The 19,510-nt window shown below is 62.3% G+C and overlaps 3 protein-coding genes across 5 annotated transcripts in view; 2 read left to right on the top strand and 1 right to left on the bottom strand.

Moving 5' to 3' along the window:
- Window positions 1-1,248: 1,248 nt before the first annotated feature.
- LOC123829465 (cytochrome c oxidase subunit 8A, mitochondrial) lies at window positions 1,249-3,158 on the top strand. Its single transcript, XM_045855202.1, has 2 exons — window positions 1,249-1,433; window positions 2,833-3,158. Exons 1-2 carry the CDS (start codon window positions 1,320-1,322, stop codon window positions 2,926-2,928), a joined length of 210 nt encoding a protein of 69 aa, XP_045711158.1. The 5' UTR covers window positions 1,249-1,319; the 3' UTR covers window positions 2,929-3,158.
- Window positions 3,159-8,661: 5,503 nt separating this feature from the next.
- OTUB1 (OTU deubiquitinase, ubiquitin aldehyde binding 1) lies at window positions 8,662-15,988 on the top strand. The gene is made up of 7 exons (XM_045855465.1): window positions 8,662-8,803; window positions 10,398-10,459; window positions 10,713-10,811; window positions 14,133-14,251; window positions 14,381-14,465; window positions 14,591-14,785; window positions 14,923-15,988. The coding sequence occupies exons 1-7, from the start codon at window positions 8,746-8,748 to the stop codon at window positions 15,118-15,120; spliced, it is 816 nt and encodes a 271-aa protein (XP_045711421.1). The 5' UTR covers window positions 8,662-8,745; the 3' UTR covers window positions 15,121-15,988.
- Window positions 15,989-16,101: 113 nt separating this feature from the next.
- The window catches only part of MACROD1 (mono-ADP ribosylhydrolase 1), a 135,431-nt gene continuing 132,022 nt past the window's right edge, over window positions 16,102-19,510 (bottom strand). For 2 of the 3 annotated variants that reach the window (XM_045855111.1, XM_045855110.1), the window contains 6 exons: window positions 17,879-17,995; window positions 17,301-17,422; window positions 17,133-17,163; window positions 16,915-16,988; window positions 16,499-16,580; window positions 16,102-16,232 (listed from right to left, as the gene is read on the bottom strand). In XM_045855111.1, coding sequence (XP_045711067.1) covers window positions 16,195-16,232; window positions 16,499-16,580; window positions 16,915-16,988; window positions 17,133-17,163; window positions 17,301-17,422; window positions 17,879-17,995 — 464 coding nt within the window. In that variant the 3' untranslated portion in view covers window positions 16,102-16,194. Of the gene's footprint in view, window positions 16,233-16,374; window positions 16,411-16,498; window positions 16,581-16,914; window positions 16,989-17,132; window positions 17,164-17,300; window positions 17,423-17,878; window positions 17,996-19,510 lie in introns of all 3 variants that reach the window. The other variant, XM_045855112.1, reaches the window with a different exon arrangement.

Here is a 19,510-nt window from a genome sequence, read left to right as displayed (position 1 = left end):
TGGGGACCTGGCCCACAACCCAGGCATGTGCCCTGACAGGGAATTGAACCGGTTACTCTTTGATTCACAGGCCCACACTCAATCCACTGAGCTACACTAACCAGGGCTTATTTTTCATTTTCACCAATAACTTAACTGATTTAGATATTTTGAGTATGTAGGCTATCTCCTGTTACTGGCTTCTAGTGGTAGAGGCCAGGGGTGCTGCTAAATATCTTCCAACGCATAAGATGGCCCCACAGCAAAGAATTATTTGGCCAGAATGTTGATAGTACCAAGACACATTCAATCAGTCACGACTTCTCCATACAGTGCACAGATCTTTTTTGTGTGTTTCAGTTGTGTCTTTACCTTCCTTGAAATAATAAAGCATAATATGCCGAAAATGTGTATTTTCTTCCATTTTCAATATTAAAATGGCTGCACAAAAATTCACTAATTTTGACAGTTTTTTAATACACACTGATACGACAGTTGCCACAGTACAATCTAACAAAATTTTATCAAATGAAGTTAAAGACAACTAAGCATTACTAGAGCCATCGTATGGGAAAAAAAAAAAACAACGAACTTTTTGGCCAACCCTATGGATATAAAAAAAAGATAAAAAGAAGCAAAAGGCTTGGGGCAGGGTGGGGTGGAGAGGTGGGGAGGACCAGTGGACAAGGAGGAAGGTGTGGAATATTTAGAGATGAGGCCGGAGAGTGATACCCAGAAATAGGGACGTGGTCTAGTAAGCATTTAAGTAGGTGTGTGATTTGGTTAGATTTATGTTTAAAAATAAGGGAGGAAGGGATGTAGAGAGAAGGGAGGAAGGCAAGAAGGTGGGTTGCCATTGCGTGGAGACCGGGATTAGAGAGAGTAAAAGAGGAGAGTTAATTTAGGAGGTTAGTGTCAGGCGTTCTGGCCAGAAATAATGGAGGCTTGGCGGAGAGGGAGGGTTTCTGAATAGAGAGATTTGAGTACGGTATGAATGGGGGGAGGAGTCAAGAGTGCCCTCTAGGTTTCTACTTATGTGATAGGGTGAGCACAGACGTCCATCACGAAGATAGTCCGCTTTGGGGGCGGAGCATGACCGTTAAGGACGCCTTTCCACGTCCCGCCTATCGGTTGTAGGGTGGCGTCGATTGGCTGTTTCGAGGAACGCGCCAAAAACTGACAAGAGCGGGCGGGAGGTGTATCCTTTCGTCATTTCCGTGATATTTCCGGTCCTCCCTTATCCGGGCGCCCTAACTCCGGAAATCCGGCCGGGACCGCCATTTTGACTTCCCGACCTTGGACTTTGACGGGTATCCGTCTACCGTCCGTCCTGTGCGGTCATGTCTGCGCTGACGCCGCTGCTGCTGAGGGGCCTAACGGGCCCGGCCCGGCGGCTCCTGGTGCCGCGCGCCCAGGTCCATTCCAAGCCTCCGCGGGAGCCGCTCGGGACCATGGTGAGGAGCAGGCCGGCCCGCGAGCCCCGCGGCGGATTCGGGGCCGGCCCGGTCTGGCGCGCCGGACCTCGGCGGCTCCGAGAACGCCCTGCGCCTCGCTGCTCGCCGCGTAGCGGGGAGCTGCCGCGCTGGCCTGGGCGTGCCCGGAGGGCGCGGGGGACGGTGCCGTGGTCTCAGCCTGTCGGTCGGTTCACTGGGGCGCCTTAGCGAGCACTTCGTGGGAAACTATGGAGAGTGCCGTGGTGTTGTAGAAAGTAATGGGGGTGGCACTTCGTCAACGACGCTAGTAATTGCTGCCGCGATGAATGATTAGGGTAGGGGGCAGCGAATACCCAGCAGGTCTTTGGAATTCCCAGAAACAGAGGAGGATTTAATGCTTAAGGACAACTTTCTCCTGTTGGGCGCCTTTATACCTTGCCTTAGCGGCAGCGCCCGGCCTTGAATGCAAGTCTTCGGCATCCCGGTTAGCCGGCCTGTAGCCGAGAGCAGATCCGGGAGGTCGCTGCGGCTGAGAACTGACACCCGCTGCGCGCATGGGGCGCGCCAGGCACCGTGCTGACGCTGCCGGGCCGGTCTCAGTCAGCCCTCCCAGTGGCCGGAGGGGAAAGGGCCCTTACTCCATGGGGCGGTACTGGAACTTAGGAGCAGTGTGTCGACTTGTCAAAAGTCGCACCCTTCAGTGGCAAAGAAGGGATTGGGACTCCAGTGTGACTCCCAAGTTTTGCTGTGACCTTCGCTACTACAGAGAATATGGAAATGGCTGTAGGAAGCCTTTTATCCCTACAAACCCCAAAGGTTCCATAGGAGTCCTGGAAAGGAGATGGGAAGGGAGGTTTTTTTTTAATTTTATTTATTTTTAGAGAGAAGGGAAGCGGGGGAGAAAGGGACACATCAATGCATGGTTGCCTCTTGTGTGCTCTGCTCCCTACGGGGGACCTGGCCTGCAACCCAGGCAGGTGCCCTGATGGAATGGAACCGGCGACCTTTGGGTTCACAGGCCATTACCCAGTTCACTGAGACACACCAGCCAGGGCGGTGAAGGGTTTTTAAGGCAAGGAAGGGGAGGTGCATTTTTAGAATTATCAGTCCATGCAAGGTCCCTGAGTCCCAACAGACCAGCCATAAGCAGGTTTAAATCCTTGTTCCCATCTCTTCCCTTTATTAAATGATGGTGGATTTCCCCGTGGAGTCTAACCCTGGCGGGTCCCTGCTTCCTTATCCAACCCTTGACCTTGGCCTGGAGGGGGCCTTGGGTCTGCTGTTTCTTCCCTTTGGAGCCTGAGTCTTCACTCAGTGAGGGGGGGCTTTCCGCTGGGCTGCCTGGGAAGGCTGCTCAGACAGCCGGAAGCCTGGGGGATGCCTTACCCCGGGGCTTCCTTCCTTCTTGTGCTCTGTGTAGGATGTCGCCATCGGGCTCACCTCCTGCTTCCTGTGCATCCTCGTGCCGGCCGGCTGGGTCTTGTCTCACCTGGAGAGCTACAAGAAGGGGGAATGAAGGGGCTGTCCTCGCCCTCACCCTGGGACCCGACCACCCCCGCCCGTCCTGATGATGTCTGCTACATTCCCAGCCGGCCCCCCGGATCCCGTCCTTCAGTTACAGTGACCTCTTCCAAGATCGTGACCTCTTGATTTCTCCATCGGGACATCCTGGGACCACACATTTCAGTTTATAAGGCCCTGTTCGGTAGGACCCCCCTTGTAACAATAAAGTCTATTTAAATCTTGCCTCAGAAACTCACGGTGACTTTGCCCTGGGCTTCTGCCTCCACGCTTGAGCCGAGGTTGCTGGTGGGTGGGTGGAGAAGGGGGCCCGGCCGACCTCGGGGTCCCACTGGCTGCCTGCCGGTGGGCGGTCCCGTGTGCTCAGCCGTTCTCCTCGCTGGCCGGGAGTGCCCCTTCCTCCGCATGCTGTCGTGTGCTGGGATGTTTTCTGGCTTCTTGGGAAGACGAAGCCTGCAGTCACTGGGCAGCCTTGCACGCTCACCTTCTCTAGCGCTGCTGGTCGTGCCAGGCTCAGGGCCACGAGTGTTTCTGTCTGTCCCCAGTTGGGGGCAGCCTTCCCGCTGGGCACTGTGCTCCAGCCATTTCTCAGGGGCCGCTGCCTTTCTCGGTTGGAGGGCGGGGCAGTTTAGTGTATTGCTTTTTTTTTTTTTTTAAGATTTAATTTTTTTATTTTTAGAGAGGGAAGGGAGGGAGGGAGACAGACAGACATCAATGTGCGGTTGCTGGTGGCCGTGGCCTGCAACGCAGGCATGTGCCCTGACTGGGAATCGAACCTGTGATACTTTGGTTCGCAGCCCGAGCTCAATCCACTGAGCTACGCCAGCCAGGGCTCTAGTGTGTTGCTTTTTAATGCGACTCCAGGGGCCCCTTCCTTTTATCGCTGTATCTGTAAGTACTTACGGCTTTCTCATGATCCCTGCTGCTTCTCTGTCCCTTCCCCTTCTTAGCTTGGGGGATTTGCTGCTCTTCCATCCCCAGGGCCCTTCCTGGGGGCCTGGGGGAGCCTCCTTAGCTGGGTGATGCGCCTCGCTGAGCGGAGTCCTGACTTCATGTCTGGGAGGAACTCTCAGGCCTGCCGCCCCCACCCCTGGAGGACAGCTTCTGCTCTCCCCTGCGTTCTCTTTGCTGGGGTGAGCTGGGTGACTTCTGAACAGACACCGGGCCAGTGTCCCCCGTGGGGCCAAGGCTGCCAGGACTCCAGGGGCCGGGACGGAGGGCAGAGCTGCCAGGTGAGAGCCGAAGGGCTCTGGGGTGTGGTTGGCTCGAGGCCCTGGGCATCGGAACACACATCTCCCCGAAGCCGCCTCTGCAGGGCTCTCGTTTCCTGACTCACGTTAACAGAAGCTCAAGGCGGACCCTGCTCTCCCTCTGTCTAGCCCTTCCTGGCCTTCTTGTGTGGTGTCCCGTGATGCCTGTGGGGCCCAGTGCCTGGATCTCGTGTCAAGTTCAGCTGCTGCCCATGGCTGCTTCCCTGAGGGGTGGGGAGCTGGTCACCTGCCTCCCAAAAGGCTTGTTTGCTTCCACACAGGCCAGCCTTTGTGTGTCTGGGCCTGAAGGGACAGCGCTTAGAATGCTGCGAGGTGTTCACAGGCTGGGGTGTTGGCCAGGGGAGGGGCAGCCCAGGTAGGATCCAAAGGGCCTACCCAGGCCAGGCAGGGGTGCTGTGGCGTGGGGGGCGTACACTTGTCACCTGCAGGTACCTCCACAGCTCCCTCATCTTTGGGGGGAGGGGCCTCATGGCCATCACCTCCTAAACAACTGGGCCACCCCGTCCCTTGCCTCACTCTGGGAGGCTTTGCTTTTGGAGCAGAGCGCTCCAAGCTGCTTGGTCCTTGGTCGGCCCAGGTTGCCGTGGACACAGATTAGGCCATGAGGCAGCGATGCAGCAAGAATGTCACCCCAGGAGAGAAGAGCTGTCTCAAGTTTCTATAGTAATTCCACTGTCGTGCCAAGGATTTTGATTTGGATGTCCCCTATTTTTCATGCCTCTGGAACCCAAAGGGACAGTGGTCCCCCTTGTCCTAGGAGGCAGCAGCGTGCGTGGACATGGGCAGGGTCATACACTTGGGGGTGGAGAGAGAGTTTAGGGTGCAAGTGACCTGTCAGTTTTGAACCCTGTTCTTCCTTTGGTTCTTAGGGTGGTGACTAGGCCTCAAACCTGGTCACCTTTCAGCACCCCTCTCTCCCCTCTAACTGCATCGGGGGCCAGGGCCGTTCCCTGGGGAGGAAACAAGGCTCCCCGTACCCCCAAACACATCTGTGCCCGAGGGCTTCGGTCCCACCCCGAGTCTGGGGCGCTGGCTGGCAGCCCTGGGGTGTGCGCTGGCCAAGGGGAGACTGTAGCTGTGGCTGCCACTGGGATGTCAAGAGCGGTGGACTGGGAGGCAGAGGTCTGGGTTCGAGGCCTGGTTTGACCACTTACTTCACGACCTGCGGCAAGTCATCCAGCTGCCCTGAGCCCCGGCTTTCACCGTTTTAGGTTAAGGTGGGCGGCCAGGAGGACAATGTCCTCCCCAGGATGTCCACGCCCTGACCCCTAGAATCTGAAGAGTTACCTCACCTGGCCCGGGGGACTCTGCGGATGTGATGAAAGTTAAATGTGTTGAAGTGGCAGGTCACCGGGTGGGTCCAGTGTGGTCACACGAGTCCTTATGGGGGATGGCAGACAAGGAAGGCGGATGAGGATCGTCTGGGAGATGCCCCCCGAGGACTCTGCCCCCCCGCCCGCCCGCCTGCGCTGGCTTCGGAGGCGGAGAAAGCGGGCTGGGAGCCAAGGAATGCAGTGGCTTTTAGGGACCGGTCTCGGCCCTTGCTTTACAGCCCGGAAGAGCGTGGGGACCTCCATCCCTCTTGCAGCTGCAGGCAACGGAACTCGGCTGCCAGGGTGCGCGGTAGGAAGAAGGTTCTCCGGAGCCTCCGGAAAGGGGCATCGTCAGCAGATAAGTCATGTTCGTCCTGTGTGACCAGCACCAGACCTTGGACCCCTAGAATTGTGAAGCCATACACTTGTGCTCCGTTAAACCCCCGGGTGGGGGGTTTGTTTACGGCAGCAACAAGGGAGCTGCTGCATCGTCCGGTGCTTGGAGGCTCTCCCGGGAGAGTCTGGCACTCGTGGACTGGATCCTCCACAGATTTAGGATTCTTTTTTTAAGATTTTATTCATTTTTGGCGGCTGGGAGGAAGAAAGAGGGAGTTTTCGAAGAGAAACGTCGATCGGTTGCCTCTCCCGCACCCCCAGTAGGGGATCGGGCTGGCAGCCCAGGCGCGTGCCCTGACCAGCAGGAATCAAACCAGCGACCCTTCACTTGGCCGGATGATGCCCAGCCCACTGAGCCACACCAGTCAGGACCAGATTGAAGATGTTTCGGAATGTGAGGCATTTACGGGAGGACAGCAGTGCCCCGAGGAAGAGTGTGTGTGGGTCCGGGGTGGGGAGGTCTCTCCCTTTGCCGCCTCTGCCGCCCCTCTGCGTGCTTCCTGCCTCGGGGGGCCGGGGCCCTGTCCGCGAGCATCAGCCCGGCCAGCAGCCCTCACGCACAGCCCCTCCATGCTTCGTCAGTCTGGCCTCTGCACCCTCGTGGGTTCCTGCAGTGGCAGCTCCAGGGGTTCGTCTGCGGGCAGACGCGCTCCTGCACTCCCATCCAGCAGCTGCCTGCCTCCTAAGCTGGCCTCGGGAAGGATCGCCGAGCCCTCGTGTTTGGCTAACCTTGGAGGCTTTTTCCTGGCCTCCCCAGGGCCCGTGTCCTTGTTGCCTGGCCTCCCCAGGGCCTGGGTCCTTGTCGCCTGGCCTCCACTGAGAGGCGGGAGAGGTTGGGTGGGCCTGGAAGCCATGTGCCATCCTGTAAACCCTGCCTGTGAGGACAAGGTTTTAGGTCATGGGGTCTGGGTATGGGGTCTTCTCTCCCTCCACCTGACAGAATCCTACAGATGTTGGATGTGGGGTCCAGACACGCTGCCCAGCAGCAGGGCTGTGAGGAGGCATCTGTGCCACATCAGTATATGGAAAATAAAGCTCTGGGCCGGCGCCTGTCCCCTTCGCCGTGGTGTCCCACAGCAGCGGGATCCGCACTGCCGGTGCAGCTGTTTCTTTACAGACCCGCCGGCCAGGGGCAGCGGCGCCGGGCTGGCTGTGGGCGGGCGCCTGGGAGGCAGAGGCAAGTCCGGAGCTGTGCTGGCGGCTCCCAGCAGATGTGCAGCTGAGCCTTAGATGCTTCAGGGGAGGAAAGCAAGACTCTAAAATGGTAAAAAGTATCCCCACGGAATGGGGGTAGGAGAGTTATTAGCCACACGTCAATCAACATGGAAGAGTGTGTGCTCCCTTCCCTGCCATCAATGCCTGGTTGAAGTAAGGGGGTAGGGAGGGTGGAGTTGTCTTACAGCTATTTTCAAGATTTTGAAAAGCCTGATAGATATGTTTTTTTGTCATCAACCATCTTATTAACCCTTCACAGAATACCAATTCTATTCTACTGACCGAAGAGCTGATTGACAGTTAAGAGATTTCATTGTCAAAATCCGGAAAAGGAATGAACAGTTTTGGTAGGCATAGGGTTCAAACTGGGTGGACCCTTTGCTTTTCTGAGTTTGGAAGAAACCCCAAGACTCAGTGACCCAGTAAACAGTCATTTGCAGTGTCTCTGGGACACAGATGGGACGTTCGCCGTGTTGCGGTGGGAGCATCACCATGGGCTGCGTGGGGAGCCGGGCGCCGCTGCACCTGCTCCCGGGCCGGCTGAAGCGCAAGCACACGTTCGGTCTCATTCCTGTGCTCTCACCAGCTGAGGGGCCTGATGGTGGCCCAGGCGGCCCTCCCGAGTGCTGAGAGGCCACTGAGCTGTCATGAAAAAGGCCCCGACCAGGGAAAAGCCGGGAGCCAGAGCTCCAGACTGTGAACCCGCTAGATCACAGGACCTCCAGCATTCAAGGCCTTGCCACTTGGCAACCATTTCATTTTTAGGTAATTCACAGGCAACTTGGAACAGATCACACAGAAAGGTCCCAGGTACTCTACGTGGTTGGGGTAACATCTTGCAGAACTAGAGCGCCACAGGTAGCAGGGTACTCACACACAGCTGAGATGCCCCATGTTTTCATCTCCTGAGATCCCATCTGTTTCCTTTTTACAATCACACCCACTCTCCTCTGGCCCCCCGCCTCCTCCTTAATCCCTGGCAGCCACTCATCTATTTTGCATTTTTGTCAACTCCCCATTTTTAAAAAGCCCTTGCTTTTCTCCACCAGAAGAGCACGGGGTCCAGAGTTAGGTCCAGAGACTTTGGCCTTGACACGAAGGCACCTGTTCTCCCTGCAGGAAGCAGGACACCAAAGCCTGCTCAGAACGCAGGCCTGTGGAGAGGGGCTGGTGGCGGGGCTCTGACGTTAGCATGATTCCCTGACAGCTCCTCCAGGCGCTCCTCACCTGCCGTGAGTTCGGGCCCCCCCGCAGGACTGTTGCGTTGGGTGATTTTAATTTTACCCTCCTACTTATCTCCATCACACAATCTGCGTTTCCAACTTGAGGGAAGGGAAAACTGAACTGGCTCCTGGAGGCTCTTCTCAGCCCCGGGAGCTTGGAGAGCCTGCGAAGATGGAGCCACGCAGGTGCGCAGGTGCAAGGTGGGTGGGTGGGGCAGCCGTCCCAGCACCACGCTGCGTCGGCCGAGAGGACGTCCAGCCCCTCAGATGCCAACGCCCGAGGGGTTCCCGTTGCTAGAGGCGTTGCCAAGGAGGGGCCACGAGGAGGGGCTCTCTTCCGGGAGGAGGGCGACTGGTAACCCGGAAGCGGTCAGCAGTGCGGCGCTGTTTAAAGATGGCGGCGGAGGAACCTCAGCAGCAGAAGCAGGAGCCGCTGGGTAGCGACTCCGAAGGTACTACTCGGGGTGGGCTGTGCACCCCGGGCTACCGGGGGCGATGCCGGGACGCTGGTGCCCAAAGAGGCCGGGGGCGGAGCGGCCGGAAGCCGGAAACGAAGCGCACGGCCGGTCCCTTCCTCCTCCACCGCTGCCGCCGCCTCCCCTCCCCCTCACAATGGAAGGAGCTGCCGCCGCGACCCCCGGCCGGGCTGGCGGAGCGGGCCGGGGCCCGCGGCACCTCTCCCTCGCGCGCTCCCGGGGCGGGGCTTGAGCCGCCCCGCCCCCCTCTCAGCCCCCTCGGCGCCGGGCTCCCAGGCCCGTGGCCCGGCCTCCCGGGTCGTTGCAGCCAGGCCGAGGCCTGTGTCGGGGCTCCGTCGCCCGCCCGCCTCCCCAAGAGCAGCCCGCGCCCGCGCCCGGGAGGGCGTCGTGTTACAGCGGACTGCGGAGCACAAAGGACTGGGCGGCCGCTGGGGATGCTGCGGGCGTCCGGGGGAGTGAGCGGCCGCGGGTGTGTGCCCCTGAATACTGCAGCCTGCGTTTCCGGGGGAGCCCCTGCAACCCCTTTCCGCCTGCCTGTGCATTGTTTCTTCGACCCCTGAAGAGTTGGCCCTTTCAAAATGGTGCCACTCTCTCCATTTTCACCCACGAGTTGGGCCCTGGGGACTGAGTAGGTCCCTTGGGTGGGAGGACAACCCCATTGCAGGGCAGTGGAAGGGGTGGGTCGAGGCCCAGCTGAGGGTCTGGGATACTCAGGCCCCAAAATGTTGACCCTAAAAGTCATTTAGCACACACACGGGTTCCAGCTGCACACCCTAGGGACCGAGCACTGGGAGACCCAGGCTCCCAGAAGGGACTTGTTCAGGATCACAAAAGCTAAGGAAGAGCCAGGACCAGAATTCCTGGCCCCTGGCTCCTTGCCGGTGGCCGCTCCTCGGGGTCCACAGGGCAGACCTGCCCAGCTCTCTGATGGGCAGGTAACAGTATGCCTGTAACATCATCTCACGGTATTTCAATGGGGGAGGAAGAGGTGGAATTAGCGCCTCTCTAAAGCTGAGGAAAGTTCTTGGCAGTGAGGTGGCAGAGGAGAGCTGTCGTGGAGAAGAGTTTAGCCTTTGGAATTAGATACACCAGGATTTGACCACAAGCCTTTACTAGTTGTGGTGTTGGGCAGATACCTCACCTGTTTGCATTTGTTTTATCTGTATAGTGGGCGCCATTAGAAATACACAGGACAGCAATAGGAGACAGGGTGTGGTCACGTGAAGTGCAGGCGCCTCCTCTTACTGTCCCCAGGAGACCCCGCCCAGCCCCGGAGCATCCCCAGGCTGCTGGGAGCGATGCTAGAAGGCCCGGGAGGGGGTGCTAGAGCTGGAGGAACAGAACACACCTTGGGGTGATCACCTCTGCCCCCGAATTTTAAAGATGAGAAAACTAAGACCTGAGAGGCCAAGGGCTTTGCCAAGGTTACACAGTTGGGTGGAGTGAAATGGGAGGTGCGTGCTTTCAGAGTCTAAGCCTGCACTCCGGGCTGCTTTTGTTCTGGGTCCAACCGCCCGGGGTGGAGCTAGCCGGGGCCCATGGTAACCCTTGGCCTTCTCCCTCCTTCCAGGTGTTAACTGCCTTGCCTACGATGAAGCCATCATGGCTCAGCAGGACCGAATTCAGCAAGAGGTGAGGGGCCGTGGCCTGCCGCCTGGTTCCGGGGGTGCGCAGGCTGGGCCCAGCGCGGCCTCGTTTTTCTCTGCTTTGGAAGCCCTGTCCTCTCCAACCTGGGCTGGACACTGGGTACTTTTACTGGGGAGCGGGGAGGGTCCCTGTGCCACTGGGTGACCGGCCCAGCACCCTTCGTGTAGGTGCCCTGGCGGCTGGGTACGGGCCACTGTAGCCACCCGCCAGAGCACCACGGGCTTCCTGCCCTCCACAGATTGCTGTGCAGAACCCTCTGGTCTCAGAGCGGCTGGAGCTCTCAGTCCTGTACAAGGAATACGCTGAGGATGACAACATCTATCAACAGAAGATCAAGGTGGGAGCCTGGCCGAGGGGCGGGAGGAGCCCTGGGGGTGGGGGCGGGCCTGCTTCAGACCTGCTTCAGACCTGCTCCTCGCTGGCCTGGCCTCCCGGAGGGTGGGGCGTTGGGGGCTCCTGCGGTCGCTGGTTCTTAAGTGCGTGGGCTCTGGACTCAAAGGCCCATAGCAGGCCCTTTGGTGTCTGAGCCGTGGGGTCCTGGTCTGTGAAATTGGGATGAGAGCACGAGCCCGTGGTTGCTGAGGGTGGTTGTGAGGCTGCGAGGGATGGGGCGTGGTGCAGGCTGCTGTCCAGGGAGGCGGGTGGTCTCGGTGCTCACGGTGGGGCCGAGTGGGCTGGGGCTGTGTGGGGGCGCAGGCGAGGGGCAGGCATGTGCCCCCCACAGCCTGCTTCCGGGGTCTTTGTGGAGAGGCAGGCCGCAGTGGGGAAAGGGGCCTGCAACCTTTGCGCCGGGCCCGGGGCTTCATTTACGAACAGGTAAGTTGAACCACTCACTCCCCTGTGAGCTGGGAGGTTAACATGTGGCGGTGGGTGGGTGTGAGCAGTGTCCATTGGCACTGCCCAGGAGTCTAGTAACTGTTGCTTCTCCCCTCCCCCCTAAAGATCAGAGGTGCTTAGAACCTTTCATCTGAAAGGAGGGGCCTTCGGGGCTACCCATGCCCGGGGCCAGGCAGGTCACTCGTGCGATGGATGGCGGCCGGGTTGAGTGGTGAGAGGCGGCACCACAGCCCTGAAAAAGCCAGTGATAGCGAGTGGAAGCTCCTGGGGCCAGTGGGAGTGGCCATGCCTGTCACCCCATTGTCGCCAGATCTGTTTTTCCAAGAGGCCAGAAATTATTCTGGCTTCTGGCCTCTTGGAAAAGTCTCCAGACCCCTAACAGTTGGCAGCTGGTTCACATTTAACGTGCTGTGTGGGCCAAACAATACGGCTGCAGCCCAGCTCCAGCCGTGCGCGGCCTGTGGTCTGCTCTGAGCCCTTGCTCAGGGCGCCTGTGACCCACCCGAGGTGTGTGGGGCGGGGAAGGCACTGGCTCGGGGGCCGACAGACCTGGGTTTGGGTCGGGACCTCGCCACTTCCAGCTGTGTGACCTCGGCGGCAGGCCCACGGAGCATCTCGGGGTGCAGAGGCCTCTGCTTCATAGGGCGAGCGTGAGGCCTGCCGGAGGTGGCAGTGGTCAGGCGCCGAACTCAGTGGCTGGTTAGTGGAGTGGGGCCCCAGTTTCAAGCCTACCTGTCCCCCTTAGGTCGCCCTGGCAACATCGGCAGGGTGGGAGCCGCAGGCTCTTGCCCATCAGGTCACTCGGCAGGTTTCGGTGTCTGCGTGCTGTGTGTGCGGGAGACCCCCCCCCCCCACTGTGCGTGGTGCCCGGACCCACCTGTGCTCCCGGGGCAGCGCCCGAGCCTGGAGGGCGGGGCCTGGAGAGAGTGGGTGACTCTGGAACGGACCCTCTGAAGATGAGGAGATAATGGCCACTGACCACCAGCCCAGGGCCTGGCAAGAAGTGCTCGGGAGGAGCCTACTAACTTCGGGAGCCGCAGTGATTTGGGCTTTTTGTGTGCCTCGTGAGCTGTTGGTGCAGTACGAGCGGGCTGTGCTGCGGGCCCGGCGCCGTCCTCGGTGCGGCAGGTGGGGTGACGACTCCCACTGACGGACTCCTGCCCGAGTGACGCTTCGCGGGAAGACAGGCAGTGAGCTGCGGGTGACCGCAGTGTCTGCGCCTGGGGGAGGGGGGCAGTGAGTGCCGTGGAGGACGGTGAGGGGCCGGGGGAGGGGGAGAGGCCGCTCCGGGAAGGGCTCGCAGAGAGGGCCGTGTGTGTGTGATTGCACGGGCAGGCGTGCGAGCAGGTGATTTGAGGACCAGAGTGGGGGCCGGTGCGGCTGGAGCAAAGGGGGAGGCGGTAATGGGAGCTGTGGGGGCTGCAGCCAGAGGAAGGACTTGGGGGGCGGTGAGGGGTGTCATCAGGTTTTGGGGTTGCTCAGGGAGCTGGGGTGAGAGTGGGATGAGGGTGGGGGGAGGCGAGGAGGCCCGCCGTGCAAGCTTTGCCGTGAAGCGGGCAGGCAGCAGGGGTGACGCCGGGCCCAGGGCTCCAGGGCCGGAGGGTTAAGCAGTGGGAAGCACTTGGTACTGGCTGCGTTGAGGGTGGCGCCGCAAGGACCTGCGTTGGATTGGATGCGGTGTGAGGGGGGAGTCCACGATGACCCTGAGGCTTTAGGCTGAAAGGCGGAGTTGCAGTGGGTTGGAGGGGAAGGCTGGAGGAGCAGGCGCGTTGGGAGACCAGGACCCGCCGTGCCAGGCCGGGCAGTTCGGAGGAGGTGTGCGTGGGGCTGGCCGGGTGTGCGAGTTGAGACGGGAGTTCAGGGCTGAGGCAGGGTGGGCAAGGAGTCACAGTCAGGGCCGTTGAAACCCCAAGGCTGAGGCCACCCGGAGAGCTGACCAGCAGAAACTGTCCCAGGCCTGAGCGGGGCCGCGCCATTCCCCCGGCGGTCGCTGTGGACGGGTGTGTGTCATGTCCGTCTCCGGCGGGCGACTCAGTGTGTCTTGAAGGGTGGTGTTACGTGGTTTGGAGGGGGCCCTGACCTCCTCGGGTTGGAGGAACAAGGAGTGGCAGTAAGGCACGAGGAGACAAGGATGGCGTCCCAAGCCGTGGGGGTTGTGTGCAGGCGTCTTGGGGTGGGGCCTGAGGAGAACGGAGGAGGCGTGGAGGAGCCGTGGGGGATCGGGGGAGGGTGCCCAGGCCGGGGCGTGAGGCCTGTTTATCAGGCGGCACTGACAGCCCGCTTGTGCGGGCAGGTCTGCGGAAGGAAGTCCGTGGAGTCTGGGGAGGGAGCGGGAGGAGCTCACACAGGTGGCACCTGTGAGCCGGCAGGTGGCGTTGAGGAGGAGCCGAGGGGGCTGGTTCCCGTCTCAGCCTGGGGCTGTGTGCTGCCCGCCCTGACCGGTGCGCTCTGGCCTGGCGCGGTGTGGACGGCTCCACGCACAGGACACGCGGCGCTCACTGGTCAGGGACCGGCCTGCTTGCCCGCTTGCGTGAGCAGACAGCTCTGCAGGCCCCGTTGAAGACCGGGCGTGGTGTGGCCGGTGGCTCATGCAGCCAGTGTGAGCATAAGTCACGGTTTCCCGAGGCTTTTAAGCTCTGGGCAGTAGGTCGCTAAGAGACTCTCGTCACCAGGGGTAGCAGCCAAGGGTGGCAGGAAGCTGCTTGGAGCCCAGGTGCCGCTGCTGCGGGGTGACCTTTGTCGGGCAGCTTCTTGGCCTGCCTTGGTCCTGGCCAGACGTTGACGGGCAGGGGCGGGGCGGGGCGGGGCTGCCTCTCTGCAGGACCTCCACAAAAAGTACTCCTACATCCGCAAGACCCGGCCCGACGGGAACTGCTTCTATCGAGCTTTTGGGTTCTCCCACTTGGAGGCGCTGCTGGATGACAGCAAGGAATTGCAGAGGTGAGGCGGGTGGGCGTGTGGGCCCATGGGCACCGAAGGAGGTGGGTGGCACAGCCCCAGGAGGGCCTGCGGAGGCCGACCCCGCTGGCCGAGGAGCCCATGCCTGCCTCCCTCCCCCCCATCCTGCAGGTTCAAGGCCGTGTCTGCCAAGAGCAAAGAAGACCTGGTGTCCCAGGGCTTCACCGAGTTCACAATTGAGGATTTCCACAACACGGTGAGCCCGGCTGCCTCGCGGCCTGCTGCTCGGCCGGAGCGGAGGGCGGGCGGGCGGCCCAGCTGTGGGGGGGGAGGTCGGCCTGGCCCCTCCCTCATCTTGCCCTGTGTCCCCGCCGCTGGCAGTTCATGGACCTGATCGAGCAGGTGGAGAAGCAGACCTCAGTAGCCGACCTGCTGGCCTCCTTCAACGACCAGAGCACCTCGGACTACCTGGTGGTCTACCTGCGGCTGCTCACCTCCGGCTACCTGCAGCGGGAGAGCAAGTTCTTCGAGCACTTCATCGAGGGCGGGCGGACGGTCAAGGAGTTCTGCCAGCAGGTGCCGCCCCCACACTTGTCAGATTTGGGGCCCTTCTCTCGCTCTCCTCTCGGGGTGGGGGAGCGCCAGGGCCGGGGGGGCCAGCGGGGCGTGGGGGGGCCCCGAGACCCGCGCCCTGACCCGCACCTGTGCCGCAGGAGGTGGAGCCCATGTGCAAGGAGAGCGACCACATCCACATCATCGCTCTGGCCCAGGCCCTGCGCGTCTCCATCCAGGTGGAGTACATGGACCGCGGCGAGGGCGGCGCCACCAACCCGCACGTCTTCCCCGAGGGCTCCGAGCCCAAGGTCTACCTTCTCTACCGGCCCGGACACTACGACATCCTGTACAAGTAGGGCCGGCCCCGCCCGCCGCCGTCCTGCTGCCCTCCCCTCTGCCAGGCGCTAGACATGTACAGAGGTTTCTGTGTGGTTGTAAATGGTCATATCTCACTCCCCTCCCTGTCACACAACCTTCCGTGTTCTATTAAAGGGGATGCTGGTGGTGAGCCGCGTGTGTGTGTCCCTGCTCTGCTGCTGCCTGCCTGGCTGCTCTGTGTCTGGCTGCGCCCCTTCCCCCAGGTGGGTTCCCCAACCTCCCTGCCCGCAGCGGTTTTGAGGGGCTAGGCCTCTTGGGGCACCCCTCCCGGTTATTGGGATTTTGCTTCCGTTGTGCCTCCCTCCTCTTGGCTGGCCCCAGGGGCTTCCGTGGACACTTGGAAGTCCCTTGGAGACTCGCCCAGGGACCTGAGACCATCACGGCTTCGAGCTGCTCCCTCACGGGCCCCCCTCCATCCTGCAGTCCGGCCAGGGCCCCAGACCCCAGACCCCAGCTGCCCACTTTCCGCCAGGGGTCTGCTCCGTCGAGGACGACTGGGTGGAGAGGGCCAACAGGATGCGGGGGGGCTTGGCTCAGCAGGTGGAGGGGCTGGGGCGCCTCCAGTGTGCCCCAGGTGACCCCATCCTGGTGGGGGAGGGGCAGCCTTCAGGCCCCTGCTCGGCTGAGTCCCTGGGTCGAGGCAGGACTTGCCGGGCTGCCACCCCCGTCCACCCCAGGCCCCGCGCCTGTGCCTGCTTTGCACCCCGTTCGCTTGGGCCAGTGTCTGCATCGCCTGCCTTTCTGCCTTCACCTCCTTTCCTCCCCACCCCAGACTTGTGGGGGCTCGGCCCCCAGGCTGTGAGCTCCTTGGGGGCAGGCCCTCAATAAATGTGAAGTGCTGCTGCCCCTCTGCCACTGTCTGCTCGCCGAGCGCGCTCAGCGGCCTCTCTGAACCGGAGCGGCCTGCCCGCCCCGTGGGCGACCCCCCTCAGCCAGGCCGGCGCTCGGACAACGGGAGCTGCGACAAGCGGGGTCTTTATTAGGAGAGTCCCGAGGGGGGGGGCTGAGGGGAAGGATGGGGGCCAGGTCCCGCTGCAGGCTTCAGCGACCTGTTAGAGCTGGGAGCGAGGTCCAGCAGGCCCGGGTAAGTCTGCAGGCAGAGAGGAGAGAGGTTGCGGGGAGTGGCGGGCTGTGGCCTCCCAAGCTGCCTGCCTCCCTGCGTGGGGGTAAGCGGGCGTGTTAGCAGGCAGGGGGTTAGTGGGCAGCCACACAGTGGGCCAGGCCCCGCTTACCGGTCCCGGTCAGGGTGTGCGGTGGGTGCCATCAGGCTGGAAGGCAGAGGACACTGAGAACTGGCCCCGGGTGGGTGGGGCAGGGAAGGGGCTGGGGGGCTGGGGACGGAGCCCAGGTACCTACCCACAGGGAAGTAGTGGGGCAGCCGCCGCAGGTAGATGCTCTCGTCCTTCTCCAGAAACACGCAGATGATCAGCCGGTCCACCTGCACCAGGGCCTGGTCAGCCAAGGGGGAGCCGCCCCCCCAGCTACCGGCCCTCATCACTGCCCCCCTGCCCTGGGCCCTGCAGGGTCACCTGCTTTGCCTTTGGGACGGTCTCAAGCTAGGCTACGCCCGTGACTGAAGAGGTTCACAGTGTGTCAGGAAGCCGGAGTGGGCGGAAGGGGAGGGCATGCAGGAAGGACCGCTGTGGCCGCAGACCCGTGGACTAGGTGTTCTGCACCCTGGCCCTGGGCAGTGACTGATAGGGCCGGTCAGTGGGACCCGGATGCGCTTACCACCCCACCCCTTCCGGCCCTCAGCTGGGCCCAGGCCTCACCTTGTCCTTGTGCTGCTCCAGCCACTCCCGCAGCGTGGCCAGCACTACCTCAGCTGCTGCCTCGTTGGGGTAGCCTGGGGACCCAGCAAGAGAGAGAGCTGTGGCTCAGGCCCCCAAAACCCCCACTCCCTGCCCTCTGCACCTCCCGCCCCACCCCTCCGCGTGCCTGGGCCGGCCACAGCCCACCCACACTTCCTCCTCTCCGTCACTCCACTCACCAAACACGCCGGTGGAGATGCAGGGGAATGCCTGGCAGGGGTGGAGGGTAGAGGAGATGAGGACAGCGTCAGGGCCCCGCCCCGCCCCGCCCACCTGCTTGAGTGGGGCCCTTTCCATCAGCCCGCTGCCGCCCACGTCGACCGCAGCCCCGCCCCGTGCGCCCTCACCACAGAGCGGAGCTGGTGCTCCAACAGCAGGTCGAGGCTGCGCTGGTAGCAGCTGCGGAGCTCGGCAGCCTGGCTGGCGCTGGGCTGTCCGTGTACGATGGGCCCCACCGTGTGGATGACGTCTGCGGGAGGCCACCAGGTCAGGCTGGCTGAGGTCGTGGTCTTGGTTCTCCTGCCAGCCTGGGCCCTCTCGGCCCACCCCACGTTCCATGGCTTCCCAGGGGAGGACCTCACTCCTGTGGGCACACGGTGTGCTCCGGAGCCCAAGTCCACGCCTCCATAGACGTGGCAGACCCACGCCGGGCGGCTCCCCACGTCTGTGTGCACTGGGCTGACCTCAGGTGCCAAGGGGTGCGAGAAGGCTCCGCCCCCTGAGCTCTTCCCCCACCTCCCTTCCCGCCCTCCAGCCTCCGTGCATCCCGCTCCACCTGCTTCTAGGGTGTGCGAGGAGGGGCCAGGTCCCGGCACCCAGGGCTAAGAAGTGCCCCCTGAGGAGGCCTCCAGCAAATCTGGGGGCCGCACCAATGACGCAAGCCTCCCTGTGTGTGCCCCACGAGGCTGCGGGTATCTGCACTCACACTTGGCAGGCAGCCGATAGCCGCCAGTGATCTTGGCCTTGCCGGTCTCGCAGTTCTGCAGGGTCCGGCACTCGTCAGTGAGCAGGGGCCCGGCGGCCCGGTGAATGCAGCCGTCCACTGCAGGGGAAGGGCAGTCAGCCGTGGGCTCCCCGCGCTTCACAGAGAAGGCTGAGGCCCACAACAAAACGGTCCCGTCCCCTCTATTGTGTTGTGGCTCACGTGGTACCCAGCCTTTCTCCCTCGGCCTCCGGCTGCTCCCATCACCTCCGCCCCCCACTCCCCGCCCCCATTGTTTCCCACCTAGGGAAACCAAGGCACAGGGAGGCCACCGCTGACCCAGGCTGACAGTGACACCGTATGGCCGGCAGGGGGCGCGCCCAGTCCGCCCTGCTCTTCCCTGGCAGCGCATTGAGGGCGCTGGCGAGCAGGGGCCTTCCCGGAGGTGGGCGGCTCTGAGCGGTGGGGTCCCGACTGCAGGAAACGCCACCGGCGCCCAGCCAGGGGTGACCTCTTTCCCTGGGCTCAGCCGGGGTGCGACAGCCGGTACGGTGCACCCGGTCCCAGGGTTGACTCCCCAGGCGAGGCTCCTCGGGCTGCGGCACAGGCTCTAGAATCCACTGTGCAGATGCGGAAGCTGAGGCTACCGAGTGACAAGTGGCAGATCAGGTAGCGGCCTCGAGCCTGGTCTTCCCGCCCCTCCAGGGGCGCACCCTGCTCCTTAATGAGCTGCCTCGTTAGCACATCCGGCCTAATTGGGGCCGGGCCTGGGCTTGTTAGAAGAGCAAGGGCGGCTCTGGGGCCTAGCCAGAGACCCTGGGGACCCCGGCCCAGGTAAACAACTCGGGCAGGGCAGGAGGGGCTCCTGCAGCCCTGCCTCTCCCGGGTGCCAGGGCCCGCAGGAGAGGAGGGGCTTGGCCTCGGGCAGGCTGGGGTCAAGTCCAGCCTCGCCCCTGGGCTGCCTGTGCCAATAGGGCGTGTTGGCAAGTCCCTTCCCCTGTCTGAGTGTCCACTGCTTCGTCTGGGAAGTTGGGACAGGGGTGCCTCCTCAGGGGCGGAGCTGGCATCCTGGCTGGGAGAAGACGACCCTCCTCTGGCGGCTCCCCAGCTCCCACCGCTCCCAGGCGGAGCCGGGGGCTCCCCGGGCACCAGCTGCTGGCTGCTCACGAGGCTGGGAAGTACCCCTGTCTCCCCATTTCACAGACGCACATGGCAAGGCCCTTCCCCCTCCATCACAGCCCCGCCCCGACGTCTGGGCACAAGTCCAGGGACACCAGCTGGACCACCCCCCTCTTCTGTTTTCCTCTGTGCCCTGTGGATCCTAATTAAATCTAATTTTGCGATTTCACTCTAAGCTGGTACCAGATTTCCCAGAGCACCCCACAGCTGGGGTCGGAGGGGGCAGAGGAGTTGGGGGAGCCCTGGAGGGGCTCTGGGACTGAGTTCCCGCCCGTCTCCGGTGCGGGGATTAGGGCAGCTGTACGGCCTGGCTCGTGCAGCGTCCACGTGCAGTGCGCCTGCCCTGGGTGTGGGTGCCAGGTGACCGCCCCGCACCCTGCGCCGCAGCAGGAGCTACGGAGCCGGGCAGCTGGGTTCCAATCCCAGCTGGCCGGTCACAGATGCATGACCCAGGGT

Source organism: Phyllostomus hastatus, unplaced genomic scaffold (genome assembly GCF_019186645.2).
Source record: "Phyllostomus hastatus isolate PE091 unplaced genomic scaffold, TTU_PhHast_1.1 phas_scaffold_11, whole genome shotgun sequence".
Taxonomy (NCBI): Eukaryota; Metazoa; Chordata; class Mammalia; order Chiroptera; family Phyllostomidae; genus Phyllostomus; species Phyllostomus hastatus.
This window is presented reverse-complemented; position numbering and strand designations above follow the sequence as displayed.

What these genes read in the sequence shown, in the direction of transcription:
- LOC123829465 (XM_045855202.1), top strand. Translation starts at nt 1,320, where the DNA reads ATGTCTGCGCTGACGCCGCTGCTGCTGAGGGGCCTAACGGGCCCGGCC. An exon ending in GGGAGCCGCTCGGGACCATG is followed by an intron (nt 1,434 to 2,832) that starts GTGAGGAGCAGG and finishes TGCTCTGTGTAG; the next exon opens with GATGTCGCCATCGGGCTCAC.
- OTUB1 (XM_045855465.1), top strand. Translation starts at nt 8,746, where the DNA reads ATGGCGGCGGAGGAACCTCAGCAGCAGAAGCAGGAGCCGCTGGGTAGC. An exon ending in GCTGGGTAGCGACTCCGAAG is followed by an intron (nt 8,804 to 10,397) that starts GTACTACTCGGG and finishes CCCTCCTTCCAG; the next exon opens with GTGTTAACTGCCTTGCCTAC. An exon ending in AGGACCGAATTCAGCAAGAG is followed by an intron (nt 10,460 to 10,712) that starts GTGAGGGGCCGT and finishes TGCCCTCCACAG; the next exon opens with ATTGCTGTGCAGAACCCTCT.